The sequence below is a fragment of the Neurospora tetraspora genome (genome assembly GCF_033439725.1).
Source record: "Neurospora tetraspora strain CBS 560.94 chromosome Unknown B0H65scaffold_1, whole genome shotgun sequence".
NCBI lineage: Eukaryota > Fungi > Ascomycota > Sordariomycetes > Sordariales > Sordariaceae > Neurospora > Neurospora tetraspora.
The window spans coordinates 1,326,254-1,354,207 of NW_026944383.1; the positions used below are offsets into that span (position 1 = coordinate 1,326,254).

General features: G+C 53.6%; 9 protein-coding genes across 9 annotated transcripts; 6 read left to right on the top strand and 3 right to left on the bottom strand.

Moving 5' to 3' along the window:
- Nucleotides 1-1,594: 1,594 nt before the first annotated feature.
- B0H65DRAFT_562456 (uncharacterized protein) lies at nt 1,595-2,814 on the top strand (the record flags this gene model as incomplete). The annotated part of the gene is made up of 2 exons (XM_062830201.1): nt 1,595-1,667; nt 1,780-2,814. The coding sequence occupies 2 exons, from the start codon at nt 1,595-1,597 to the stop codon at nt 2,535-2,537; spliced, it is 831 nt and encodes a 276-aa protein (XP_062685828.1). The 3' UTR covers nt 2,538-2,814.
- On the bottom strand, nt 2,578-6,542 carry B0H65DRAFT_13137 (uncharacterized protein). Its single transcript, XM_062820812.1, has 5 exons — nt 6,390-6,542; nt 5,795-6,308; nt 3,407-5,736; nt 2,913-3,271; nt 2,578-2,852 (listed from the first exon to the last, which is right to left on the bottom strand). Exons 1-5 carry the CDS (start codon nt 6,396-6,398, stop codon nt 2,801-2,803), a joined length of 3,264 nt encoding a protein of 1,087 aa, XP_062685829.1. The 5' UTR covers nt 6,399-6,542; the 3' UTR covers nt 2,578-2,800.
- A 1,359-nt stretch (nt 6,543-7,901) lies between these two features.
- B0H65DRAFT_13153 (uncharacterized protein) lies at nt 7,902-9,340 on the top strand. Its single transcript, XM_062820813.1, has 2 exons — nt 7,902-8,104; nt 8,173-9,340. Exons 1-2 carry the CDS (start codon nt 8,081-8,083, stop codon nt 9,313-9,315), a joined length of 1,167 nt encoding a protein of 388 aa, XP_062685830.1. The 5' UTR covers nt 7,902-8,080; the 3' UTR covers nt 9,316-9,340.
- An 854-nt stretch (nt 9,341-10,194) lies between these two features.
- Nucleotides 10,195-12,022, top strand: B0H65DRAFT_13168 (uncharacterized protein). The gene has a single exon (XM_062820814.1). The coding sequence runs from the start codon at nt 10,275-10,277 to the stop codon at nt 11,667-11,669; it is 1,395 nt and encodes a 464-aa protein (XP_062685831.1). The 5' UTR covers nt 10,195-10,274; the 3' UTR covers nt 11,670-12,022.
- A 1,453-nt stretch (nt 12,023-13,475) lies between these two features.
- On the top strand, nt 13,476-16,141 carry B0H65DRAFT_13222 (uncharacterized protein). The gene is made up of 3 exons (XM_062820819.1): nt 13,476-13,535; nt 13,601-14,701; nt 14,765-16,141. Exons 2-3 carry the CDS (start codon nt 13,627-13,629, stop codon nt 15,841-15,843), a joined length of 2,154 nt encoding a protein of 717 aa, XP_062685832.1. The 5' UTR covers nt 13,476-13,535; nt 13,601-13,626; the 3' UTR covers nt 15,844-16,141.
- On the bottom strand, nt 16,141-17,412 carry B0H65DRAFT_13233 (uncharacterized protein). Its single transcript, XM_062820823.1, has one exon. The coding sequence runs from the start codon at nt 17,090-17,092 to the stop codon at nt 16,439-16,441; it is 654 nt and encodes a 217-aa protein (XP_062685833.1). The 5' UTR covers nt 17,093-17,412; the 3' UTR covers nt 16,141-16,438.
- A 4,182-nt stretch (nt 17,413-21,594) lies between these two features.
- B0H65DRAFT_437809 (uncharacterized protein) lies at nt 21,595-23,610 on the top strand (the record flags this gene model as incomplete). Its single annotated transcript, XM_062825336.1, has 4 exons — nt 21,595-21,687; nt 21,749-21,819; nt 21,881-22,081; nt 22,137-23,610. The coding sequence occupies 4 exons, from the start codon at nt 21,595-21,597 to the stop codon at nt 23,608-23,610; spliced, it is 1,839 nt and encodes a 612-aa protein (XP_062685834.1).
- A 416-nt stretch (nt 23,611-24,026) lies between these two features.
- Nucleotides 24,027-25,666, top strand: B0H65DRAFT_584256 (Mss4-like protein; the record flags this gene model as incomplete). The annotated part of the gene is made up of 1 exon (XM_062830891.1): nt 24,027-25,666. The coding sequence occupies exon 1, from the start codon at nt 24,437-24,439 to the stop codon at nt 25,664-25,666; it is 1,230 nt and encodes a 409-aa protein (XP_062685835.1). The 5' UTR covers nt 24,027-24,436.
- A 225-nt stretch (nt 25,667-25,891) lies between these two features.
- On the bottom strand, nt 25,892-27,928 carry B0H65DRAFT_13468 (uncharacterized protein). Its single transcript, XM_062820849.1, has 3 exons — nt 27,713-27,928; nt 27,206-27,637; nt 25,892-27,140 (listed from the first exon to the last, which is right to left on the bottom strand). Exons 1-3 carry the CDS (start codon nt 27,824-27,826, stop codon nt 26,118-26,120), a joined length of 1,569 nt encoding a protein of 522 aa, XP_062685836.1. The 5' UTR covers nt 27,827-27,928; the 3' UTR covers nt 25,892-26,117.
- Nucleotides 27,929-27,954: the final 26 nt, after the last annotated feature.

Genomic DNA, 27,954 nt, shown 5'->3' on the forward strand with positions numbered 1-27,954 from the left:
AGACTCCCCCTTCACTGGAAAAAAAACGAAAAAAAAAAAAGACTGTCAAGGCAGGAACCCATCACCAAGCATCAGTGCATAATGTAGATGTGGGCAACTTTGCCCCTTCCTATCCCCATTCTTGATTCCCATCCATTCTATTTCAGCGCTTCCGCGACCGCCACTCCTCGTTACCCAGCTATCGAAAGAACGCTCCTTCCTTCATGCCATCCATGGCACCCAATTCACCTCCTCACCACTTCAAAAGCCTCTCCAGGCCGTCCAACAATCGCGAAGCCCGGCTTCTCCTCCGACCACCTCCATGGTCAGAAGACCGATCCCGACGGCCCCTCTCATACTCCTCCTCCCTTCTCCGTCTTTCCCGCAAAGCTTCTCTCCTACCCATTTCCCTTTCCCTATCCCTTTCCCTCTCTATCTCCCTCTCCATCTCCCTATTCATCACTCTGTTCCCACGATAATGGTTATTATGATGATGGGATCTAACATCATCGTTCGTTGCGGCTCTTGACCCTTGGCTTCGGTACGCTCTCGAAGTCGGAGCTGGCGACGGCGACGGTTGTCTTCTTCGCTCACTAGAGCCGGAAGGACCGTAACGATCAAAGTCGTATTCGAGTGGTTGGGAGCGGATGGGACGGTATCTTGTATCTGTGTCCCTTTCGGGGGAGCGGCGTCGGGGGTCTTGCCGTGGGCGGTAGAGGTCGGGTTCTTCAGTCCAGGGGCGGGGGCGCTCTTGCCTACGTGGATTTCAGGTTAGAGGGAACTTGTAGACGGGAGGTTTGGGGTGGTTTTGGTGGGATTGGGGGGTGAGGGACTGGACGTACTGTCCTGGTAAGTTGCTGAACGGCAGGGGAGACCGACGAAGCATCTCCTGGTCTGGGTTGGGCCAGCGAGGATCGAACTCCTCCTGCCAGTATGGGTCGGGGGACGGGGGTCTGCGTGAGCCCATGGTTGATATGATGTGTTCTCGCGATAATGTCGGATATATCGTATGTGGGTGCTTGTGCTGATGGTGAACTTCGCTCCGTCAGTTGCTGGAATGGGCTGGTAATGGGGAGTTCTTGGATCTTGAATTCATATAGATTTCGCGACAAAATCAAGGACCCCTTCACACGGTTGGTCACCTGGCGAGTGACCAACATGGCTATCCATTGCCTCCTCTGCCGAAGTCGGGCCTCATGATTTGTTTGTAGTCCGATAGCCTTCACGGTCCACCTGACGTGCTCCTTCATCCATTCATGCATCGTGCCACGTGAAGAGAAGATCCAGGGAGTCATCCTGTATGCGATCCCTCGGGTGTCCGATAATATGGGGATATGGTGAAGGATATCACCGAACCAGTTACCAGGCTAGCAAGCGCTCCATGAAGCCCCTTCACGTAAGTGGTGATACCGACAGAAGAATGACAACGACAACAGTCACGATGGATTCCCTTCACCAGCTCCTAGAAATTCGTGAAAATTCGCCAGTGGCGAGTATAAGAAGCAGCTCAATCTCAAACCCTCCCCCTCAGAAAAACTTTCCAAAACAGACCCCATCCACCAGACGTACAGAACCAAGCAAGATCCTCACAACAAGAACAAGATCGCACGTCAAAATGTCCTACTCAGGCTCCCGCTACCGCCCCTCCGGGCGCCAGGTAGCCGCACCCGATGACTCCAGGTCTAGACGTAAGCCTTCCCACCCTTTCCACGCTTACCACCCTTACCACCCTTACCACTTCCATTTCCCAAAACCTCTACAAATAACCCACTAGGTAACCCCAACTAACTTTCTCTCCAGACCCAGCCTCATCGCACCACAACGCACCCAGCAGAACCTCCCAGCCCAGCGGCGGCCGCGGTCACGACGACCGCGCCCGTTCCTTCCCAGCAGATGCCTACCTCGGGTACAGCTCCGACGGCGACGACGACGACGACAACTACTACTGCAGCTCATCCGGCAGAGCCCCTGGCGGTAGCAGCAGCAGTCATCGTGACCCCGGCCATGGCCGTAGCCGCAGCTACGGAGGCTACGATGACTACGACGCTGATGAGTCCGACCGCGGCTACGGTCGTGGTCCTAGTACCCAGTCCCGCGTTCCTCAAAATGATCATCACGGAGGAGGACGCAACCACCCCTCTTCTTCGTCTTCCCACCGCGACCAAGCCCGGGACCACCGAGACGACGAGCGCTACTACGCCCCTAGCGGCTCAAGCAGCTCTGGCCGACACCATGACCGTGACAGTGGCTATGGCCGTGACTATGGCCGTGATTCAGGACCGGGTGGTCCCTCGTCACGCCACGGCGGCGAGGATATGCGCGGAGGAGATCCGAGAGCGTCGGAGAGTCGCCGCGAGATACCGTTTCGGTATGTGAGCCCGTTTGATCTGGGTTTTGGCGGCGGATCGAGAGAGCGTGGCGGTGGTGGTGGCAGGAGTGATCCTTTTGCTGAGGATTGGGACTTTCCGTCGCGTTCCTCTGGTCATCGACGCTCGAGTGGGAGGGATGATGGATGGTTTTCTGATGGGGAGTCGGATTGGAGTGATGGGTTCTGGTGAGGAGACGGGAAAGATGGGTGAAATATGTGGCATGGCTAGAGGTATCTGCCTCTAGGTAAGGAAGGAAAACTTGGGAAGATGAAAAGGAAGGAAGTGCAGAGGAGGCAAAGAGGGAATAATGGGAGTGGACACATTCTAGAACGAGAATAGAGTTGTTGACAGAGATTGACGCTTGTGCTCCCATTTTCGAAAAGGGGAACCATTACTGCTTTTTATATTATCCAGTGACACTACTGATTACTATTCAATGATCTTACCATCGACTATTTGATGGTGATATGCTGTACCGCGGTAAGCCACTTTTGCTCGTCCGTCCTGTGAGAACAGGTTGTTAGTATCATGACGGGGGATCGACAAGAAACGGAAGCAACTTACTTGTCAAAATTCAACAACTTGCCCAATACTGGCACCAGCTGTGCCCGCAACCTGTTATCCTTCTGCTCCAGGAATTGCAGCAAGATGGTCTTCAGGTACATAGCATCGGGCGTAGCGTTCGCAGACCCGATCGAGTTTGACCTCGCCGAGTCCACGGAGCCCCTGCTTCCACTGCCTGCCAGACTGGCCATGCTTGCCAGCTTGGTCTGTACCGTCTTCAGCTCCTTCTGCACCTTGTCGTATCTGAGCCGGTAATCATCCACGGCTCTTCTGAGCTCGGCGTTCTTCTTCTCCGTTTCCCGGACGAGGAGTTCGCTAGCGTCGAGGGTACTCCTAAGGTTCGACACCGTTTGCCGCATCTCCTCGACTTCAGCATTGGATCTCTCTTCAACGCTCTCCAGCTCATCCCTCCTCTTCTTCCACTCCTTCTCCCTGTGCTCGAGTTCGTCCTTCTCACTTGCCAAGCCCTTGACCTCTCTCTCAAGATCACGTACCTTTTGCTTGAGCTCCTCCGTCTCTCGAGACTTGCGGCGAGCGAGCGCGCTGGTCTCCTCTTCGATGCGATCCCTCTCTTCTACCGCCGCCTCCATCTTGGCGCGCATGTCACGGACCTTGCTGTCCGCACGCTCGTCCACATCCTGAAGAAGACGACGCATCGTTTCGGCTTCGCGGGTGCGTTCGCTGAGCATCTTCCTCGTCTCGGCAAGTTCCTCGTCCAAGCTTTCGCATTGACCCTGTGCCTCCTTCAACTGGATGCTCAACTCGGCTGTCTGGTCGCGCATGCTGCCGAGCAGATTCTGGGCACTTGTGTATTGGCTGCTCTTGAGCTGGACTTCCTCCCGCATCATGTCACCCTCCTTCCGAAGACGGTTAACCTCTTCCTCCAGCTCGCGGATGCGCGGACGGAGCTTGTTGGCTTCCTCTTGCACGCGCTGCAGCTCCCGAGCGGTCTTCTCTTCACGGGCGGCAATTTCAATCTTCTCTGCCTCAGACCTGCGAAGGTCCCTACCAAGAACCCGCTTCTCATCCTCAAGCTTGAGGCGCGCGTTTGTCTCTTGACCGACCTTGTCGTGAAGAGCCTTGATCTCACCATCACGGTCAGCGGCGAGACGCTGGGCACGGACGAGATCAGCCTTCAGGTCTTTCTCGCGCTTCTCAAGGTTGCGAAGGTCCGCGTTCCGCGCAGCAAGCTCCTCGCGCACCGTCTTGAGGGTGGCCGCCTCCTGCCGAAGCGACTTGAGCTCGGGTTGAGCCTTTTGCAGAATCTCGCGCAGGTCAGTGAGATCCTTGTACCTGCTTTGGGCGAGCTGCTGTGCGGCGGCGAGGTCCGACTGGAGAGTCTGCGACTTTTGTTTGAGATCGTCAAACTCTTGACGGAGGGATTCGTGCTCTGACTGAAGCTTGGTATTGGTCTGAGAGGCTGAAGCAGCTGCCTCTACCTCCTTTTCAAGCTCATCGATTCGGGCCTTCAGCTCCTTCTTCTCCTGCTCGAGTTCCTTCAGACGTTGCTTGGTCTCGACATGCTCGAAACCGATTTCCTTGAGACTATCTTGCAAGTTCTCAATCTCCTCACGGAGGTCCTCTTCAGTCTTGCGTTGCTTGGCAAGACGCTCGATGCGCTGGTCCTTGTCAGCGAGCTCTTCTTGCAAGCGGGCAAGCTCGTCCTTCAAGCGCGCGTGCTCGGCTTGGAGCTCCGCCGTGAGCTCTGCCGTGGCAGTGCCTTCAGTGGATTCCGCGGGTGCTTGATCCTCAGTGGCGGCAGGCTCAGAAGATGTAGCCGCTGGTGTCGCTGGAGCACCACCCTTCTTCTTCTTTTTGTTGTTCTTCTTCTTGTTTCCGGGTGCGGGTTGCGTAGGGGTAGAAGGCGTGGGGGGTGCTGTAGTGACGGCGGCAGCAGGGGCAGCAGAGGGCGCAGGGGTGGACTTGATCTTCTTCTCAAGCTCGTCAATCTTGGCCTCGTCTTCAGCCTTGGCCTTCTTGAGGGTCTCAATCTCCGAAGTCAAGCCTTCAATCTTTGCGTCTAGAGTGGACTTGGCTTCGGTGACCTTTGTAAGTTCAGACTGAAGCTCTTCGTTCTTGGACTCCGAAGCAGCAAGCTTGGCAACCTTCTCCTTTAGTCCCGTAGCGGTTTCTTCCTTCTCCTTCTGCAATTGGGTCTCAACCTCTTTGAGTTGCGACTGCGTCTTTGTCAGACGCTCCGTCAACGATTCGATCTCGGCCTTCCTGGCTTCAAGCTGCGTCTCGATCGAAGTCTTGACTGCGGCAGCATCTCTCGCTTCACTCAGTTCGCTACTGGCCTTTTCAAGGCTCTCGACGAGACCGGCGCTGTGGTCCTTGGCGGTCACCAGCTCTTCCTTCAGTGTGTCGACCTCGGCCTGCAACTTTTCCACCTCCTCGGTCTTGGTCTTTAGCTCAACTTGTAGCTCCTGGATTTCCTTGTCATTGCCGCCCTTGGCTTCTGGTGTCTCTTGCTTGTCGTCGGTCTTGTCACCCGGGGTCTTCTCGGCACTAGTCTCTGCATCCTTGGCGTCCTTCGCTGCGGCAGCTTCGGCTTGCGCGGCCTTGAGAGCAGCAATCTCCTCCCTCAGCGCAGCAGCCTCCTTGTCGGCTTCCTCTGCCTTCTTCTTGTAGCTGTCTTTCTCGCCGGATACACGTTTGAACTCATCCATAACCATGTCGCCCTTTAGGTTCAGCTGATTTAGGTACTCGATCAAAGCTTCGGGATCCTTAATCGAAGTCAATGGAGTATTCTCTCTGAGTGCCTTTTCGAACGGTTCGATGGAAGTCGCACGGCCGTGGGCAATCCGGTAAGATCGTAGAAGCTCTGTCATGCTGGTTAGCGCACACGTCCTACACTGCTGCAGTACCAAAGGAGCACGAACCTGGGTATGTCTTTTCTAGCTTATCCAACTTTCTCAACCTTACCCGGATCTCTGGCGAGAGCTCAGCGGTGGTAGAAGGTGTGGTTGTCCCCGATCTTGCTGTCTGCCCTGCGGCAGACCTGTTGACGCTTGACCTATCTCCATTCTGTAGCGGGTCGGTACCTTCTTTGACGGGTTCGGTATTGCTGGCCGGCGTTGCGGGATCCTTGCCCTTTCCTTCCTTATCTGTCGAGACAGGTGTGCCGACACGGGACGGGGTGTTGGTCTCGTCTGTATCGTCGATCACGAAGGCGGCCTCGAAGACGGCAGGGTCGGAAGTGGCGGCGGTTCCATCGGCGGACATATCTTGGCTTGGTCGAGGTCTTCTGGAGGCTTGTGTCCCAACAGCACTCGTGGTTCGCGATAACGAGCTCGAATTTCGTACGTGAGAACTACCAGGGGCACCGCCTTCGAGGGCTGCTTTCGCCCTGGCCTGTTCTTCCGCAATGGTGCGGTCGATGGCACCCTTGATTCTCTGTGAAAACCACGACATGTTAGAGCTTGTCTGGGCCATACCGGTGGGGTAGATAGTCGAGAAGGGAGGTGGCATGCGTACCTGCAACATGATGTCTTTATTCTATCCAAGATCGCAAAGCCACGGGGCTAGGCGCAGCTACCGTAGGTAACGTTCCGCGTTATGTTTTAAGTCGGAGCTCTAGGTAAGGAGGCGCGAAGGCGCACTGACACGTTGACGGCGATCAATCTTCGCGGGTGTCTGCTTGGTGGCAGGTCAAAGGGTGAGGTAGGATATGGAAGACTTCAGGAGCTGCCAATGTACGCGCAAACAACGGCAAGTTAAATGTACAGTACAGACACAGGTAGAGGTACCTAAGGGCAAACTGTTGGGGCAGGTATTAGGATGCGCCAGAGAGCATGGGGCTAGAACGCAGTGTGTAACAGCAACAAGTGAGATAATAAGGGGTCAAGTATAATAACAATGTGCTCTCAGGTCGACATGTTAGTACCTGGACTGTATCATGATGTTCCGGAACAAAGTCCAAGTCGTTCTGTTTCAAAGACAAGAAGAGGTCGAAATGGACTTTGGGCATGGCCTGTGATGCCACTGTAGCGGGAAGTGTGTTGCGCAACCCCCCGGTTAGGCGATTGCCAAGCCGTCCCTCCCCTCCAGTCAGGGGCAGCACAGGGCAGCGGCAGGCAAGTGCTCTTGGGCAGGGGCAGTCTACTGCGTAATCATCAGGAGCTCGGGCCATTCAAGTGCAAGTCTTGGCAGCTGGATCAGCTTCATTTCAGGCCAAGTTGCAATGACTTGCATCTATCGAGCCTCACATTGGATATGAAGAGATGGCGTTATTCGACGACAACACTGGCCGTTGAATTTGATCCTGTTGTCCACAAATGGCCATCCTTCATACCCGACGGAGAGTCGAAAGGCTGTTAAGAGACTTTCCTGTTTGGGTGTTGAATGTAGAAACCAAACAAGAGGGATCGATCGCACGTGCCACGCCTCCAACGGTTCATTCATCTTTGGATGGAGGTCACTGGGCAAAACTTGAACATCAGTCAGGATCCCATATATATAACCAAAGAAAGCAACTTGTGCTTACTTTTATCGCCCAAGAGCCCAACACCAACCATATGATTTGAGATGCATGATTTGTGCCCAAAGTCAAGTACCGAACGTTTCAAGATGTCGCAGTACAAGTGCGCACTCCACTAACAGAATACGACAACCCAAGCAGCGATCGCTACGTATCTAGCCAGCACTACCGTTGTAAGTGTGTCCGCAAACCGCAGACGTCACCGTGCACGCGACCCTCCACCCTAGGCCCTACGTAGCTCTGGCCAAGTCTTTCATCTCCAGCTGTCCACGGCGGGCAGTGTTCGACGTCTCCGTGTTGCTGCCGTCCACGATCCACGATTGTCCACATCGACCACCATCTTGATGACGGCGGCTCTGGGACGCTGCTATTCAACAGGCCCCTGAGGCCACATACAAACCACCTCTTCCATTCTCAACCCTCTTTTTCGTCCCTTTGACTTTCACCATCTTTTGCCCTTCGCCATCCCTGGCCAATCTTCATTCGGGGAGCTACCCGTAATTACAACTGCAGTAAACTCCGAGCCTCCGTCAAACAACCCTACAAGCGATCCTTTTTTGCGACAGATTTGAACCCTTCCTTATCTTGACGACCGCCCCTCCTCTTCCTGAAAACAACGACACTCCGCGACAACAGACGGATACCTGAACACTTCGTCAAAAGCATCGTCCCTCAGCAAGCAAGCAACATGGTCTCCCTATGGCCATGGAAGGTATGCGCCCAACTCACCGAGAGGGGTAAAGGTTCATACCCAGACTCAGCTGACACCAACGTGAACAGAAGGAGGACTCATCTCCGGCCAAGTTCGAAAAGGCCCTTTCGGCGCTCTCGGGAAGAATCACAGTCACGCAGACAAGACTCGATAATGTCCGATCGACCGCGCGGCGAGTGAAGGTCCTTGCGACCCTCTATCTCGGTTTCGCCTACCTCGTCTACGCCATCGTAGCGCTTCTCGTCATCGGCTGGAACAACATGGGTCCACAGGAATGGACAGGAATGGCCGGCGGTCCCGTTATCATCTACCTCGTTCGCACTCTATCGACCATGTTCTTCGACTACCGGATCAACGGCCTCAATGCGAAACTTGAGTTTCTTCAGACTGAGCGAACCAAGACCATTCAGAAACTTAAGGAAGCGACCCGTTACGACTCCACCCTTGAATTGCTCGAGAAGTACGGCGGACCGGAGAACAAGATCATGAGGCGTGCCAGTAAGAAGGGCGGTGATGACGATAACGACGAGGATGGCGCCCAAAGGTCAAAGAAATCCCAGGGCAGACAAGCAGGACGCACCCACATCGCGCCGCCTCCCACTGCCAACATTCAGCGCCCTCCTCGCCCCGGCGCTGTCGGCCCCAACATGCCGCAACCCGGTACTCCTGGTGGGCAGCAACTAGCTCCCTCTCCTATGCCTCCCCAAGGCCCGGAGCCGTCCGCCGAGTTCGCCCCGAACGCTTTCGAAACCAACCCTCGCGCCTCCCCCTCTCACCCGCACGTCCAATACCCACCCGCCGCGGCCGCCATGGCGGCGCCCACGGAATCGCACTGGTACGACCGCATTCTCGACACGCTTATCGGTGAAGACGAGACCGCGGCCAAGAACAGGATCGTCCTCATCTGCAAGAAGTGCCGGCTGGTCAACGGACAGGCCCCTCCCGGGACGAAGCGCCTGTCCGAGATCGGCAAGTGGAAGTGCATGTCGTGCGGGGCTGCCAACGGCGAGATGGACGAGGGAAGGAGGATCGTTAGGGAGGTTATTGGTGGCGGTAAAAGTGAAGAATCTCTTGTCCTTTCCCACTCCGGTGACGATGCGACTAGCTTGGACAGTTTCGGAGAGGAGTTGGTGGATCGTAGCGAGGCTGCGGAGAGCGACAAGGTGCAGGAGCGTCCGGAAAAGAGGCTAAAGATGGACAGCGGCAGGTGAAGATTACCTATTATGTAGGAGGACTGCACGCTGCAACTATTGCTTTGTGTCATTTTCGGTTCCGTTCATCCATCGCTGGGCGGATGGTTGGTTGTAAGCTTAGTTCTTTTCGGGAGGTCTTGTGTTGGTACCGCGCTATCTGGTATTCGTTCCATAAAAGCATCTGGGACTGGAGTCTAGCGGAGAATCGAAACTGCTTTAGAGTGACCATGAGTTCTTGGGCTTGCCTTCCTGCTCTTTCTCGTTCATGAACTCTATTCTTGGGACCAGAAGAACATTCGAGCCTTTGAAAGTCCGAAGTTCAAGTGACGCCTTTGCCTTCATCTGCACAATGTTCTCAAGTTTACCGTGCATAGAACTACTAATACCACGAAGACAATGGAAGCAACTCGCTTCCTAGTTTATGAACAGTTCTGACGCGATACTTGTCACATATGAGTTGGTTGCGACCAAAGATCTTTTGGTCATAATGGACTTGATTGATACGCAGCCACATCCAGCCTGTTCTTTGCGCACTTATTGTCAGTGGAGAATTTCATTCATGAGGATTCTGGTTGTTGCCTCGTCTATCCTGGGCCATTCCTCAGATCAAAAAGGTTTCCATATGGAACAATAGAACACTCACCTGTCACCTAAGACACAGGAGACACGAAGAGCCATGGCTTTTACATACCCCCAATCGTTTACCTATTTAAAGGGCCACACTGTCGCAACCCACTTGTTGATATTCCAGCACATTGATCTTCTCTATCCACAGAAGCCTCGTCGGCAAAGCGAGGCGGCACTTCTCTTAACCTAACCTCTCTTCAACCTCTCTTCAACCTCTCTTCAACCTCTCTTCAACCTTTCTGCAACCTCTCTTCAGCCTCTCTTCAGCCTCTCTTCAACCTCACACTAATACTTACTTACTATCTCACACTTATGCAAAAAGTCACCGCCCAACAAGCAACACCGCAACCATGACACCCTTCCCCCAAGATATCACAAACCCTTACTCACCCACCACCTTCACCCTCCCCTTGCGTCCCCGTCCTGATGGGGGTAGTGCCAGTAGTGGTGGTGGGCATTACCAAACCCTCATCCAACAAGTCTCCAGCCTCACAATCGACGACTACCAAACTCCCCAAGGAGACCGCCATGTCGAGACTCGGCGTCATACAGAGCAGCGGCTTATCCAAACCACCACCACAACGACAACGACGAGAACAACGACGACATCGAGAACGACAGCCACGGAGCCCCTGTCTCTGTCTAGGGAGAAACTTCTCAATCCCGCTTCTTCTTCTTCTTCTTCTTCTTCTTCTTCTACTACCATAGGCCCGCGATCCTCTATTCATAACTGCAGTTCCAGTTTCTGTTCAGACTTTTCCAATGCCGCGGCTAGGACGGCGACGGCGACGAGGGCGAGCCTTCGTCATTCGAAGCCGTCGTCGCCGATTAGTAGTTTATCAGAAGTGTCGTCCTCCGAGCCTGGAACTGGAACTGGAGGAGCTTCTCCGAGTGTGAACAAGTATTTGAGAACAAGAAGGGGCGCGATGTCGGGGCCCAGTTGCCCTGGTCCTGGTCCTGGTTCTTTGAGTTCGGCTCCGGCTATGGGTTCAAGTTCGTCATGGTGTTCGAGTAGTTCTAGGCCTAGTGGTTCCAGAGCGCATGGTGGGGAGCGGCTGTTGTTGCCTTCTGCACCGTCTTCAATGGCTTCGGGTTCTCGTGCTTCAGGTTCCGGCTCAATGATGAAGAGCAGCGGTCTTACCAGGAGTAGAGCTGGCAGCATTACTACTACAGCTGATTCAACTAACCGGTTGAACCAAGCTAGACTCCTCCCTTCCCCTTCCAGGGGCTGGCCAGAGCAAGACCGCAACCGCAACCGCACCCGCAACGGTTCCCAGATCGCCACCGATCCCGCCGCCATTTCCATCTCATCATCTTTCTCCGACGCGAGCAGCAGCAGCAGCAGCAGCAGGAGTACCGTACGTCCAACAGACTTGTACAAACCGTCAGAATCCTCACGAGTTAGCAACAATCGGCGATCGTATCAACCCCGGCTCGGGACCGGAGAGATCACGCCAGAGGATTCCATCTCTCAGATTGGAATTGGAACATCTGCCTCTGCCTCTGCCTCGGCCTCAGCGGTACGGAGACATGGAGGACAACGGTCCTCGTTAAGCCTTCCCATCCGGAGCTTACCTCTAAGCGGTGTCCGATACGTTTCTGCCTCTGAGGTTGGAAGGGCTCCTCCTCCACAGGAGGACCGTTGGATTTTACCGTCGAGTACACCGGGGAGGTTTGGACCTCCTCCGCCTTCTGTATTTGGAGATGGGTCGTCGAGGGTTTCCTCCCGGAGAGATTGTTACTAGGTCCTCCGGAGTAGGTTATGATCGCTCAAGTATGTAGTGGGTGCATGGTCGCTGGTGGTGATTGAGGTAAGTCGTGCATAGTTGAGGAAAGGGAACAAGGCATTTTGTGGAATACCGGTAACATACTTCTAGCTGTTAACTCTTTGAGTTGTGTTGGCTTTGGGGCTCTTGCGGCTGTTCCGTAATGATTCTTGACCTTGGTATTTTGAGAGACAGTAACAGACGCTAGTACTTGGCAATTGCAAATTCGTGATTATGGAACTCTCCGTGGATGTGGTCAGGTGAATAAGCGGATGACAGGCCTTCTTTCGTGAGATGAGGCGTTATCGTAACATCCGTTGTTGATGGTGAGAGGGGACCACGAAGCGCGAGGTACTATCAATCACTAACATGGATGGCTCTTTGTACCCTGCGAATGTGTTAAGGTTCGATATGGCCCTGTTTGGAAAGGTGCAGCTGCACGAAACCCCCCACACTAAACTCTTTCCAAACGTTGCTGCGACTGTGCGAGACGCCGAGAGGTCATCATCACGTTGGTTGACGAGCCTCCTCCTCTTGGACGGAACGAGTTAGCCAAGGTGGTAAGAGGGGTTTCTGAAAGTGGGGAGTGATGATGCCTCATGACCTTTGGGTCTTGGATTGACTTTTGGATTCTTCAAAGTCTCGACAATCGCGGCAAGTTGCCCCCCTCGCTCGATTTGTCGGATGATGGATGACCCCAATCCAACCGACGACAGTGTTCGGGCCGCAAAGCATCGCTGCTCTGCTCTGCTTGGACGTTCGATCAAGATCGTCAACCCTGGACCAGCACATGCACTGTACCGCGACTCGGCATGCCGTGTTCCTTTGCAGCTCTGCTCTCTGGTACAGACTGGCCCTATCTTTCAATGGAAGGTTATCTTTGGACTTCAGAGAGAAAGAAGAAGAGAAGGACCCGATCCGATCCATGTAGAAACAAGTACCGTGCACGGCACCTCCGAACAGTTACTTGCAGTTGAAAAGGAGGGAGGGCGCTTTGTTTACATTGGATGTTTTGGTTGGAGGAGGGGGCACGGAGGGGTCGCGCTTGTGAGCTGGAAAGCGGGAGAAGCTGACCTGTCGCAAACTCCCGCTCTGTCATTACCTGAAACCAGGCCGTAACTTTGACCACTTTGTGAGGACCTCACTGGGCCTGTATCGTTTCACCACGTCAACTTCCCTCCCGATTCCTTCCCAACTGCGACTTCAACGGCGGGTACCGCAGTACTTGCTAGCCTGCATGCCGAAGGAAAGCGCCGAATCAGAAGCGTCCCCTCCATTCCTTCCAACATGGAGCAGGTCTCCGTCCTGACTGGCACCTGCCATCTGCATTCCCAACTCGAGATCATCACAGGGAAGGAGGAGCCGTGGACAGTACCCAAAGTTGGAAGCTACCCCTGCCTCTTCTTACCTTCCACCATTTGCCTCAGGCTCCCCGAGCTTCTTATCTTTCTTCTTCAAGTTCCTTCCAGCTTGTCCTCTCTCTTGTCGTCGTCAAGATCACTCCCTCTTCACAACCGAGACTTGTGCAACACAACCTTGAGGCTCCTGCTCCTCTTCCAACACTCTCTTCAAGTTGTAAGGCTTCCTTGCCAGTCCATCTTCAGTCTTCAGCTGTGTTCTCGTTGGCATTGTTGCACAAACATCGTCCCAGATCCCTTGTCCCTCCTCCCGTTCCTCGCTAGATCATCTTCACTTTGAGCTGTTACCAGCTACTCGGCGCCATGATGTCCACAGCTATCTGACTGATTGCCACTCAGGCGTCAACAGCATACAGCTAAACAACTCGTACGACAAATTTCAGCACTCACGACTTACATCAACCCGAATCCTTGTTCACTACCTCCAGTATGTCTACCACAGGCTCTGCTCTTATTAGATAACCCTCGAACATTCAGCTCATTCGTTACCAGGAGCCGTAACCACATAGAAGGTCAAAATGGACAGATACGCAGAGACCACCGTCACTACCGAATACGACTCTGCGGATAGCGATGCCAGCTATCCCACCGATGATCTTGAGGGGTACTACGAGCATGACCATCATGGTAGCCGTAGAAGGCGTCCCGAGGTAGCGAGAAGTGGAAGGAAGTCTTTCAAGGAGCCAAGTCCCCACAGAAGGAGGTCACCAAGGAGTAAGCTCCGTGGTAGAATGCATTGTGGCTGCGGTGCTGAAGCCGTGGTGGAACTGTCTGTCGACGACACTCTGGATTCTGAAAACGACAACGGCACAGTGTCTGACCACGAGGATAAGCGTTCACGCTCTTACACATGTCATCACACGCGGCAAGCTTCCATGACCACGGAAAGGCCCAGAAGATCAATCTCAAGAGAGGTCGAACCAAAAGTCAACAAAAAGGATAAAGCCCCCAGGAGGACAGTGGATCCGTACATCGAAGAGTACCCGGATGAGCCAAACCAGCCTGTGACGCCTGTACGGGATTACAAGGCCCGTGATCGACGATTCTCAACATCTGACTCCAAGAGGTCTTCTCGCAGCATGGAAGAGCCATCATCGACAATCTCGACTCGTTCGCGGGCTGGAACCATTACCTCTGACTCAAAGAGACTGTCACGAGAAATGGAGGAACCTGTGGTACCTGTTTCAGCTCGTTACCATCGTGGCCCTTCAATTTCTGATACAAGAAGACTCTCCCGGGATGTGGAAGGACGCATGCGTTCCAATTCGAGGCGCCCTCAGCGCGGAACCTCAAGATCGGACACTAAAAGGTTATCACGGGAACTGGAAGACCGTGGCGGCTCAACCGTGTCCAGTCGCTCCCGAGGCGGCTCTTTGACCTCTGATACAACGAGGTTTTCTCGAGATATCGAAGATCGTGTGTCATCTGTCTCGGGTCGCTACCAAAGAGGTACCCCTGTCACCGAGAAACGCCGATCAGAAGGCGGTTCATCCGTGTCATCCAGACTATCGAGACAAACTGCGACGTCAACTGCCTCGCCTCAAGATCACCCGAGAAGGTACTCTGAGCTTGCTGAGCCACGTCGCTTTGTTGGTAAGCCGGAACAGTTCAGAAATCGGTGTCTTTTATGGCCGGGCTAACCAACTCATGATATAGATCCACTTTCGGATTCTGAGCAGGAAAGCACAATCTCGAAGCGTACCGAATCCACCATAGGCCGCTCGCGATACGAATCGTCAGCTAGAGATGTACCCAGAAGTATGGCTCGAAGGGGTTCATCGAGAGCTGGGCAGCCGCCTTCTCTCCAATACTCGTCAACCTGGCCCATGCGGGCACCAGGACTTCACCCAGATGGCGACCAGTCCTCTCATGGACGTCACTACGACAGCACCGAAGACAGCGACTATGACTTCATCAACGACCCGCGGTTTGATCCCGTCACCCACCGGATCATTCGACCAAGCCCTCCGCGTGCGCCTTCACCACCTCGCGCCCCTACCCCTCCTAATATTAGCACTGACGATGAGCCCGAGATCGATGAGTACCCAAGAAGATCACGGGCGCCTCGCGAACCTAAGGAGTCCAGAGGCCCAAGGTTGAAGACAATCCTCAGCAAGGCCAGCCTTAACGCCTTGAACAATGAAACTCGAACGTCCACCGCTACTGATCTCTGTGAAGTCTGGAGAGCTCATCCGGAGGACTGGGAGTCCCCTTATTCTTCCGTCCACCTTGGAAATGCAGGTGATGAGAGACCGGAATCTAACAACGAGCCGATGATGATGTTGGAACTCGAGGACATCGAGGATGAAAAGCCTGGTATGGCGCTGGAACTTGCTTCCAAATTTCCGCCAGCGAAGGAGTCTGAGACTGTCACAAGCGAGCCCACCTATTCGCGTGGCTCATCTCCCGTGTACGGCAGCCAAAATCCGCGGTCCACGACGGATACCATCAACACAGATCTGATGGCATTGAATCTGTCCCCTGCTACGCCTACGCATTCTAGACCACCTTCCAGACCGCCCTCGAGATGGAGCACCACAGGGGCTTACGAGTTCCCATTGACTCCGCCTTCGAGAAGCATGTCGCCATTATTTCACACTTGGAGGAACAGGGATCGGTTGCCTTCTAAGCTCGACGAGAATGTGACATCTGATTACGAGGGCTGGGGCAGCAGTAGGGAGCCGAGGAGTATGTTGACTGCAGATTATCAAAGCAGTGTAGCCAGTGGGTGGTAGAAGGTTGTGCCGCATATATCGGCGCGTCGGCGAGACTGCAACCAGATCATGAGTGAGCATTTCCTTGGAGTTTCATGAGCATTTGGATATTTGCTGCTGGTCAAGGTTGAATATGTCAAACAATTGTCTGTGATCGTTCGTTTACAAGGGCACCGTACGTTACCTAGTCTGCATTTCGGCTACGAGTCTGTCATTCATCGATGAGGTTGGGTGCTTTTGTCCTGTCATCACTCAGTCTACTGTTGAATTTTGAGGTGGCCCGTATTTCCAGAGAATGTCGTTGCGAGATGATATCATACAACAGATTCCACCCATTGTCTGTTGTCTTTCTTTTCCCTGGTCGCCGGCTCGTTCTCCTTTCGTCTTCCGAGTTCCTTGATTTGCTCCCTTCAAATTGCCATGGCCTCTGGGACACTTTGTTTAAGGACCGAATGTCTGCAAAGTTCCATGAGGAAAGATCGGATTGGTATCGAATCGTTGCTCTATCACCGCTGAGTTGCTCTGATAGCACTCGTTTGCAACGCCTTACTTCACAATGCCAATCTCATGATCATACAGCGCTGTTTGTGGGTGAAGATGGGAAAGCTCCTGTTTCTCAAAACTTGCTCCCAGAGAGCACGGTTACGAGACTAGGACAACCGCTCAACCAGCACCTTTGTTGACTCCGAACCTCAGCCGTAATCCCGACGTCGAACGTCCCAGGACGCACCAAATACTGTGCTCTCAGTAATTGCAGTATCTCATCAACCCTTTCCTTCCGCCCTTCTATCCTCGAAATGTCCCACATTTTCCCCATCTCCTCTAAGCCCTCCCACGGCAGCTCTCCTTCCCCCGCCAGCCCGGTGTTAAGCAGGTATTCTGCCGCTTTAACCGATCCCCTCCCGAAGGTGCTCTCAAGTGGGGATTGGATAACGTTGTAATAGGCATAATCCTCCGCTTCCTCTTCCCTGGCTTCCTCATCCATAGCCGCCCAACTCTCACGAGTGTCCTCCCTGGGAAGCTTTGGAAACGGAAAAGAAAATGACGGAACACCCAGCTCTTCAACATAGAACCTGACCGCATCCTTCCTGTTAGCCCATGCCGCTCTTGACAGCAAATCATACCAAAATTTCTGGTCTTCGCCTCCCATAGACGACCACAACATTGGCGGTAGCGGCGTGTCCTCTGCTTCTGGAACAGCAGCGGCAGCAACAACCAGCCCTACCTGTTCTTTAATGAGTCTTTTGAAAACCGAAATCTCCCATTCCATATCACCCGCGGGTCACCGAGAAAATGTCCCACCGTCTATACAATAGCTGCAAGGAATAGTTATCACCTTCACTTTCAAGGTCTCTATTAAGATACCGCGAGCGGAGCCAACGGTACTGAGTCTCCTCTGAAATATTTGGCCACCAATCCTCCTTTGGGTAGGTTCCGTCGGGATGTTCGGGGAATTGCCGCCAGTGGGTGTAGCTTGTTTCCATCTCGTGGTAGGGGAGGGTGTCGTCGGGCCAGTACCAGTCTTCGTAGGTTGTGCCGTCAGGTCTGGTGCGTATACTGGGGGTGTCGCGGATTATTGAGCAAGAGAGGGACTAGGGGAGGAGGGTGAGGGTGAGGAGCATGGTGAGAGGGGTGAGGTGGGAGTGTAGACGCATTTTGGATGTTTATAGTACTCAGGTACTGTGGTCATCGTTGACCTTGTGTTCTTGCGTTCTTGTTGTCCTTGTATTCTTGAGGTTCATGTGTGGTTTCGATGAATGAAGGCTTGCCTGATGTCTCATTTGCATGCATGGTAGCAAAAGAAAAGTCGATTTGTTTTTTCAGATCCAGGACGAAGTAAAATAGTTTTAGCCGAGGTTAATGAAAAATGTAGGCAACAAATAGCATTTACAACCATCTGGACAGCAGATGTCATGATAATTCGTTAGTTCGGATTTCGTGCCGCAGCACACCAACAAGACGACGACGACGCGAGTAGAAATATCCAACCTTGAAGCAATGAAACTCCCGCAGTGTAGAAGAAGAAGACAAGCACCTGTCTAACGGATCAACAAGGGGTTTCAGGGGTTTGTTTATGTTTATGTTTTGACCAAGACTTGAGATGTCATCGCTTGCATCCCAAGCAACGACGACGAGGTTGGAGGGATCCATCTTTTAGTGGGTACAGGTAGGAGGAAGAATACCCGACCGCGGCAGGCAACGGCAAGATGGACCTGAGTGACAGCGGAACGGCACGGGCGCACGCCGCGCACGAGCCTCAGATCCGCCCGTCCAATTTTATCGTTCCTTATCATGGAGAAAACCGGCAGCGGGTTGGGACGAAATTGTGACTTCTGAGGGAGGGCTGTCTAACGTCAAAAATGGAGTGAAAACCCATTCTGCTTGGGCTTTTGAACAACCCAGTAACGATGTCCCTTTCTTCCTACTTCAATTTCTCAATCAACAACGGCCTACGTAGTAGGAAGCCGAAACTCGATTGAGGATCACGAAGTTCTCGACTTCTTTTACTGCGGACTGCGGTAGGCTTTTTTACGGAGCCGTCGTCTTTTACATGCGGTCTTTTCGTTCCTGGACCGACCGACCCCTTTTCCGCCTCCGCTCTTATCTAGCCAGGACCTCCCGGCACTCCGAAGCGGATGCCGGGGCCCGATCGTCAGGGCACTCGTCGTCGCCCACCCACAAAATCCGCCGCTGCCAACTCAAACTCGACTGGCTCCGTCCCACTACTGTAGTCTGTAGTGTTCAAAATAGAGGTAGTCCCGTGATTCTCGTTCAGCTGCCTAGCGACACCGATTTCTTCTCTCTAGCAGAATATATCAGAAAAGGCCGGGCTCCGAAGTACCTGAAGCACCGTGACGGTCGTAACCTGAAGGCCGAAAGAAGAACGGAACCCAGACAGTTGTAGAGGCTCCCGTGCTTGGGGAATTGGAAAAAGAGGACAGGGCTAGGCTTCAACCTTCGGCACAAGCCACAAGCATTTCTTCATGGATAGGTACTCCATCCATGTCCAGTTCGTGTCCAAAACTCCAGACTCCGGCCGACGGTAGGCGGAAAGCGGAGATCACAATCTGAAATTCTTTTCGTTTTCGGTAGTGCTTACCGCTTAGTAAAAAAGGTAATTCGCAATGGAGAAGGAGGAGAGGGATGTTCATCTCCAGACGAGCCAGAGCATGAAAAAGGAAAAGTACACGTGCGACGCAGAAATCTGGGGAGGGCGAGGGATGGATAGGAGCAAGGAAAAGGGCTGAATGGTTTTCCCAATGCGATTGCACTGCACCGCATCTCAGTACCTACCTACTGGACGTATGGAATATGCAGCAGTGCTGTGGGATATCACCGTCACACTTCGAATCTCCAGTGTTCGAGAACGTGATTCCTCAGGTCGCTGCTGATAAAGGGACTCTCATTCAGCTCGGCACTCCCCTTCTTCCCAGTGAGGCTTGATACAAGACATCGGAGCAGGCCGCAAACCGCCAGGCAAAAAACGCAGCGTCGGGTTTCTCCTCCGGCCGGCGTGCGGAATAAAAATGAGATATATGATAAACCTCCCGTTCAGGCAAGTATACGTTGGCATATCATATCAGTTGGTGTTTTGAGATATGAAAATGGTTCCTGATAGGCTGGCTTGGTGTTGCAGGCAACGTTAATTGGGAGATCGACCTCTCGTCGTCGCCTGGGACCGTGCTTGAAGAAAGTCGGCATTCGCCTCATTGCGACACGCTGTGGACGTCACTGTCTCCTTTGATGATGGAGTGCTTCTTTCGCCTTATCAATCCCGTCTTGGTGTTTTGACGGGCTCGTCCCATCGACGACCAATTCTGCAAACCGGCAAGGGCCGCTGACCTGGAGAAGCTGATGCTGTGAGCTTGTGAGTTGCTGTAACCCCCACGGGCTAAACAGGCACTAACGATCCTGCCGCGTGGTGTGGTGTCTCTGGACGCTTTGGTTTGATAGCTACCTTAGGAGGAGCAACAGACACAGCACCGAATCCGACGGGATTTCCCTACGAATTCGATTCTGCACCTACTAACTTTTGTCAGAGCCTCATTTCTCGCGGAGAGGAGTCGTCAACATGCCAATCGGGAAACCGTCGTTGTCCAGATCCAGACCACAGACCGTGACATGTCGTCGAATGCCATCCCACATGGCGTCTGCATGCAGGTCAGCCTTGGCGAAAGATAGGCGGCCCCTCTTCTTTCTTCGAACCCCTGAGGGGACGAGGACGATCGATACCGAGGACGGACGACGAGCTGCCCACTGCCCGGTGGTGTTTTATAACCGGGCAGGTGGTAGTAAAAATGGGATGTGCACACATTGGTGCTGTTAGTACTACGGCTTGCACACCCGATTTTTACTACCACCTGCCGGGCCACGGAGTCTCGAGTCTGAAAAGCGCGCGATGGACCGATGTTATGATAATCCAGCTAAAATAGGGTAAGCCTCACCATGTAACGCTGCTTGTTGAAGCGGGAGCTTTCACCAATGCAGGCTGTTCCTCCTATCTCGAGCGGAATCTCATATCGGTCGGTCGCTGAGAGCCCTGCTAGTCGACGGTTACATGGCCTATTGTAGGGCTCCCGGGGCCAGGTCCCCTAGTGCGCTCTTACATGATATCAAAAGTCAGTTCAATACGCTACCATTGGCGTGAAACAGCTCTGGCGTGTAGGTAGACGAGGCATATCAAAACCGCAATTTCCAGCCTGTGAGGGTTGAAATCGTTGATGGGCAGTCTCCAAACTCATGATATTTTGTACGGGCAAGGTTCCCCTCACGCAGCTGAGATCTTGGCTTCCTGCCCTACACGTGTACCTCGGGACGGTTGTGAGAGATCATCCTCATTGTGAAGATCTGTGACGTTCCAGGTAAAAACGGTCGCTACGGCGTCCCACTGGCGGCGAGCCGGGACTCGGAAGAGAGGCACTGGAGGGCTTGAATTGAAGAGGCGACTTTATGGCCCGTCTTGTCCCCGTCGAGCCCTCGCTGAACTTTTGCTTTGTGCGCGTGCTGTTTGGCTGCATGACATTATGGGACGGACAGGTGGGGAGTCGAGGACAAGGTTATTCCCGTCATCCTGTCTCACTCTCATCTTCATGAGCCTGCAAGGCCCGCAGATTCGGGCCAATGCCGTCCATGCAATTCCACTTCTCGAACATCGCCGGTTCCCACTTCGCCAAGGATCACAACTCCATCGCAACCCACCATCTCCATGCGTAACTGGGCCCGAGTGGCCAGCCATCCCATCTCTTCCCTCTTGGGACGAGAGATAAGAAATTTTTTATCGGGTTTTTCCCGTCCTTTTGGGATTTTTGGCTTCCCACACGCGCGGACTCGTCCCCGGTCGGGCTAGCATGCGCAAGTACTCGTCAGGGCTAGAAGCGCCCATCCCCATCTGGTACCGTACCTCACAGTCTTGATTCATAAAGATGGGCCGCCCACCTCCAGGCCTCGGTCGACTCGTAAGGATTTCTCCTTCCTTCACCAATGCTCTTGCGTCCCTCGCTAGGGTTTGGTGAAAGCTTCGGCAACCGCTCATTGCAAACGTGCTTTGTGCGCCGTTAACAGGTCGACCATCCTCCTCCACTTCAACGACTCTTCAGTCAGTTAAGGGAACCGACCAACATAATCCTCTCTCCGCCATATCGATCTCTCACCGGTCCAAGCTAAAACACCACACGAATCGTCCGTGCTCGCCTCGGCCGATCATCTACATCGTCTCATCGACATCAGCATATACCGTCTTCGAGATTCCGCAGCTCGCCGTAACTTGCAAAGATGGGAAAAGTTGGTGATTGGGTTGACTCGTTCAACCGCAAGGTTGCCACCAGCAAGGTTGGATGGTGGTTCAAGCTGGATGGCTCTGGACATGTGAGCGCCGTTTTTGGGAAATGAGTGGCCGCGTGCCTCTTTGCTAAAACTTCGCCAACAGCCCAGAGAAAGGAAGGGGTCCTACTTCTTCACCGAGATGCGTGCTGGTCTTGCGACCTTCTTCGCCATGTCGTATGTTCCAACACATTCGATATTGATTTATCTGTGGTGCGGTTGTTAACGCTTGTGGCAGGTACATTATTGCCGTCAACGGAAGCATCGTCTCCGACACTGGAGGAACTTGCGTCTGCACGGCAGATCCCAAGGTTGATAGGTGGTGTATCAATGACCCGACCTATGCTATCTGCAAGGCTGAGGTCAAGAGAGATCTCATCACCGCCACCGCTGCCATTGCTGCTTTCGCTACTTTCTTCATGGGTCTCCTCGCCAACCTGTAAGTTATGGTTCTCGATGTGAGTTCAGGTGTTGGCTTGCTGACAATGATACAGGCCTATTGGACTTGCGCCAGGCATGGGTTTGAACGCTTACTTCGCCTACACCGTCGTCGGATTCAACGGACAGGGTCTTGTTCCCTACCAGGTTGCCGTTACTGCCATCTTCGTCGAAGGCTGGGTGTTCTTCGGTCTTGCACTCCTTGGTATGCGTCAGTGGTTGGCTCGGGCTATCCCCCGGTCCATCAAGCTGGCCACCAGTGTCGGTATTGGCTTCTTCCTGACCCTCATCGGCATGACCTATTCCGAGGGTATCGGTCTCGTGGTCGGCGGTACCGACACGCCCCTCGACCTTGCTGGTTGCCACCCCTCCTCTCGCGACAGCGTCACAGGTGAATGCCCGTCCAGTGACAAGATGCGCAACCCTACCATGTGGATCGGCATCTTCTGCGGCGGTGTTCTCACGACCATGCTCCTGATGTATCGCGTCAAGGGTGCCATCATCGCCGGTATCATTCTCGTTTCTGTTATCTCGTGGCCCCGCACCACCGCGGTTACCTACTTTCCCTACACCGATGTCGGCAACGATGCTTTCGACTTCTTCAAGAAGGTTGTCGGCTTCCACCGGATCAAGCACGTCCTCAACGTCCAGCAGTGGGATATTTCGGGCCACGGCGGACAGTTCGGCTTGGCGCTCATCACCTTCCTCTACGTCGACATTCTCGATACCACCGGTACTATGTATGCTATGGCTCGCTATGCCAGCCTTGTCGATGTGGAGACTGGTGACTTTGAGGGTTCCACCATTGCGTACGTACTCACTGCCTTCTGGATTGTACCTTGGTCGTTGATTGTTAACATTTGTATGTACAGTTACATGGTTGACTCCGTCAGTATCGCCATTGGTGCTATTTTCGGTACTCCCCCCGTCACTGCCTTCGTCGAGTCCGGTGCCGGTATTGGTGAGGGCGGCAAGACAGGTCTTACAGCCATGTCGACTGGCTTCTGCTTCTTCATCGCCATCTTCTTTGCCCCCATCTTCGCTTCGATTCCACCGTGGGCCACCGGCTGCGTCCTTATCTTGGTCGGCTCTATGATGGTCCGCGCTGTGACGGATATCAACTGGAAGTATATGGGCGATGCCATTCCCGCCTTTGTGTGCATTGCCCTGATGGCCTTCACCTACTCCATCGCCAACGGTCTTATTGGCGGTATCCTCATGTACGGGCTCATGAACACCCTCGTCTGGATCATCGAGAAGGCTTCTGGCGGTCGCATTGTTCCCCAGAACAAGGAGTTCAAGGACCCATGGGCCCCCAACTTTGGCAGCATCATCCCCACCTGGATGGTCAACGTTGCTAAGGGCAAGGCTCCCTGGCATAGGGATGAGCCTGTCAGGTCGATCGAAGGAACCACTGAGCCGGGGCCGGTGCTGGTTGGAGAGAAGGGTGACAGCTCATCTGGATCGAGGCCAGGCTCCGCGACTGAGTTCCCAGCTGAGGCCGTCAACGAAAAGGGCGCCCATCATTGATGAGAACAACATGAATGAATGGATGATTTGGAGATGTTTGGATATGAAAACATGGATACAAGTATATGAACGTCGTGATGAGGGCGTCTGTAACAGTTAATGGATAGGGGCTGTGAGATAATGGCTGGCGGAAAATGATACGCCCATGATTGAGGTCGGGTGGAAGATACCAAAGATACCTAATAAACAATTCATGAAACTCCTGGGTCTTGAGTTCGTTGCAGTGCTTCAAACTGATTACGTCGACAAGTTGGATGCGGTGAGGACTGGAACTTGGCATGATGGACTCGGAAGGAACAGTCGACCAAAACTCCTAAGGGCATCATCAAGACACATTTTGTATCTTTGCTTCTTCACTTTCGCTCCAAGAACCGGTGGCCTTCACTCACAAGGAAGGTGTTTGTATTACGATGCAGTGAAGATCTGGAAGGCATGTTGTGCAAGTGGTACTTGCCTCTACGTGGCAGCCATGTCTACATGTATACAAGGGATCAAAGACGGAAAGAGCCCCGCAGTATCGATGTCATTTGCGCCCTTTGAGCGACGACTTGTCTCTCTCCTTCCTTGTTTGAAACGGAAGCCGACATAGGGGGAAGCTACAATGCAGCAATCATTGGGATCTCATCAATCTTATGAGGTCAAGCCTCCCATGTATAAGAGTACACCACCCGTCAGAAACTCTTCATAACCGGACAGCACTCTCAACTAAACAATACTCCATCCCACGATATTCGAAGCATAACGCAACATCATTCTACAACTTGATAACAGCTCCCGACCAAGAACTTCAACACTCATTCTCCCCACCTGATTCACAGACAATAAGATGTCTACCAAAGCACGCAGCAATGCCACCATCTCCTGCCTTTGCGGTTCCATCCAACAAACAGTAACCCTCTCTCACGTGGATACCGACATCGTCCTCTGCCATTGTACATCCTGCCGACACCTGAGCGGGCAACTCTTCACATCCTGTGTTGCCCTCTCATCAGCTCCCGCTTCTGTCGACGGCCTCACGACATATCACTCGGACCCGGACCACCCAAACCTTGAAACAACAAGTTACTACTTTTGCTCAACATGTGGTTGTCACGTCTTCCAGCGCTCGAGTTATTACTCCGACAGTGATGACGACGACAACGACGACAGCTACAAAGAACAACCTGAGTGGGCGGTAGCAACAGGCGTGATCACATCATCCAAGAAAGATAATCCAAGCATCAAAATAAACTGGCAGCACCAGAAGGTGGACGACACCAAAGATTGGGGGTTATCTCTCTGGCTTCCAACCATAATCACATCCACATCCGACAACAACAACCAAAAAGCCACCAAGATCCTCCACACCATCACTGCTCCAAGCACCAACAACACAAACGGTCTCGACCACGTCCTCCACGCAGCCTGCCATTGCAAACGCATCTCCTTCTCCCTCTCCCGCCCCTCCGAAGCCAGCACCCTCCCCCACCGCGGCTACCCAGACGTCATGTACTCGTACGCCGTGGAGCCAGAAAGCGTGACTTCGAATCCTCATGACGAGAAGTGGTGGCTTCGCGGGCCTGAACCGCAGTGTACCTCCTCCTCCGCCAGAACCCCTCCGTTAGACGAAAACACCAAATTCACCAGATACTTCACCGCCGCCTGCGTCTGCAAATCCTGCCGCCTGGCCTCTGGCTTCGAAGTTCAGTGCTGGGCTTTTGTGCCGACGTGTAATATCCATTTTGCCTCCGTTGTTGAAGGTGGTCGAGATTTCAATACCCTCCCTCGGGGTCTTCTCAACAGGTACGAATCCTCCCCCGGAGTCTGGAGGGAGTTTTGTCCCACTTGCGGAGCCACGGTGTTTTATCACGCTGAGGAGGCGGAGGATGTGATTGATGTTAGTGTTGGTCTATTTGATAGTGATAAGTGGGATAGGGGAGCTAGGGTGGAGGATTGGTTGGAGTGGGGGAGGGGGAGAGTGTCGTATGCTGAAGGGGTTAGGGAGGGGAGGAGCGGTGGGATGGCCGATTGGGCGGAGAGGGTTCTAAGGGGGCTTGAGGGGGGGATGAGAGGGTGATGAGAGCGGGTTTGAAGGAGGACGAGGAGAAGTGAGAGACGAGTGAGGGATTGTGCTGGGGAAGATGAAGGTGAAGATGGTGAAGGGAAAGACTCGGGATTATCGTCATAGGAACACTGGCAGATGAGAGTATTGTCGGTCCGTTAATTGTAGTACATGATTCATTTGATTAAACACTATGCTATGTGCTCTGCAAACCTCAGCGCGTGGTCCCGTTTCCGTTACAGCTCGTTTCCCCCTTGAACTATTATAGTTTACAAAATCATACAAATGAGTTACCGATCAACCACGCTTCGGCGAAGCCCTCTCAACTCCTCATGCGGGCAATAGCAGAAAGTTGTTGTGCCCATCACACAGGTCAATTACCCCCCTGAATTCGCTTTCAAAACAAAAACACGCGCTCGCGGTCCAGGATATCCCGCTCCGCAGTAAGTAAACAGCACCAACAAAATCACACCGGCTTACAATAATTCGCCGGGAAATTGCCCCTCTTCCCATTCAACTCACCAACCCACCAGTCCTGATCCGTATTCGTCTTCTTGACAATCATGATCCTGTCGCCCTCGTTAAACGCCAGATCTCCCGCGCCCTGCCCAGCAAACGCGTACTGCGCAACCACATACTCAACCAGCTGCTGCTGGCTCGCGATCTTCTTCGGCGGTGGAGGGGGAGGAGGTCTCTTCTTGGCGACCGCTAGAGCAAAGTAATCGTTTCCATTTCCGTTGCCATTGCTATTGCCAGCACTTCGAATAGCCTGGGGGCTATGGGCCCTGTTGATCGACATCGACGGAGTCGACGGAGACCTCGGAAAAGGCCTATTGTTCTCGAGCGTGGTGCGGTCTACCGGGCCTCGGTCGCTCAGGGAAGTAGCCGTGGTGAAGTCGGTAGGCGCCAGGTACTCGAGTCTCCTTGGCTGGCTTTGGCTGCCGGAGTAGCCGGAATAAGAGGAGGCCGGCGGGCTGGAGGCGTACGAGGATCGATCGGATGCCGCGGGCGACGGGGTGCGGGAGGGGTAACCACCTGCAGAGGGGATGCGAAGATTGTTGCGTCCTGGATGACCGCCGCCGCCGCCGTATGTTGACGCACTGGATGTGGATGGCATTGGTGAAGTGACTCGACGCATGTCGTTCCTCCCGGGTATCATGGCCGAAATCCGTCGGCCTGGGCCTTCGGGGGCCTGTAGGGCCATGGGTGAATGGGCTGCCTTGCCGCGGGCGACGATGCTGACGGACTCGAAATCATCCCGAGCGGGAACGAAGGCGGCTTCCCATGCCGCTACCACCTCGGACATGGGAGGCGGAGGTGAGGGGAACCCGGACTCCATGCAGTAGCCGTGAACGGTTGTATAATATAGTCCCAACAGGCGGTTCTGGATCAGAACCAAGGCTGCTTGCAGGCAAGGTACCAGGCTGAAGGAAGCGTTTATGATGGGCGGCAGGGTCGATTGGAGGTGTTCATCTGCAATGGCGAATTCCTACTTGCAGAGTTAGCATGGCCGACATCGAACCAAGTTTAGTTGCCTCGAAGTTGAGTTCTTACATCACCCGCTTGGGCCATCTCCGCCTCAGCCTTTGCCAGAGAAGCTTCCTCCTTTGGAGTCCTTGTATGTTTTTTGTGAAGCTTGCTGACTTTGTCCTGGGCCCTTTCGTAATCCAGCCTCTTGTTCTCTCGCTTCTTGATCGTTTTACGAATTGGCGCGATACAATCCCGTGCTTCCACAGCCGGTCGAACCACTCGCTCTTCGATCGTGCCAATTTCCTCCGCCAGCTCGGACTTGAGTTCGCCATAGGCCTGCTTCAACCTGAATGTCCGCTCGAGTTGTAGCCGGGGGGTAGGGACGGATTCGCGGCCATGGCCATCGGAGGCGCCGACAATGGGATCGTAGAGGCCTTCGAGTTCGACGACAAATTGTAGTTGATGGTGGATGAGCGAGGCCCAGGCATCCCTCCAGGCCCGGGAGTTTTCGAGTAGCTGGATCACGAGGCAAGTCAGCGACAGTACAGTAGGTGGCCGGTTAGGAGAAGAGAACAGCATTGTTGAGCTTACCCTTGCAAGGAGCTGGTCCGCATCTTCGTACTCCTTCAGTAAAACAGAGACCGCAGCATTGTTGCCGGGGCCTTTGCTTCGAAGCTTTGTGAATTGGCGCTGCACAGACTGCATCTTGGTTGTTGGGTAGTGCGAAAGTAGGCGGGCGACTGGGACACCTTTTGTTGTGTACCTCGATTGCTGCCGTCTAAGTCTGGATTGGATGCTTGGCAGCCAAGATGCAAGGCGAAGCCAATGCTGAT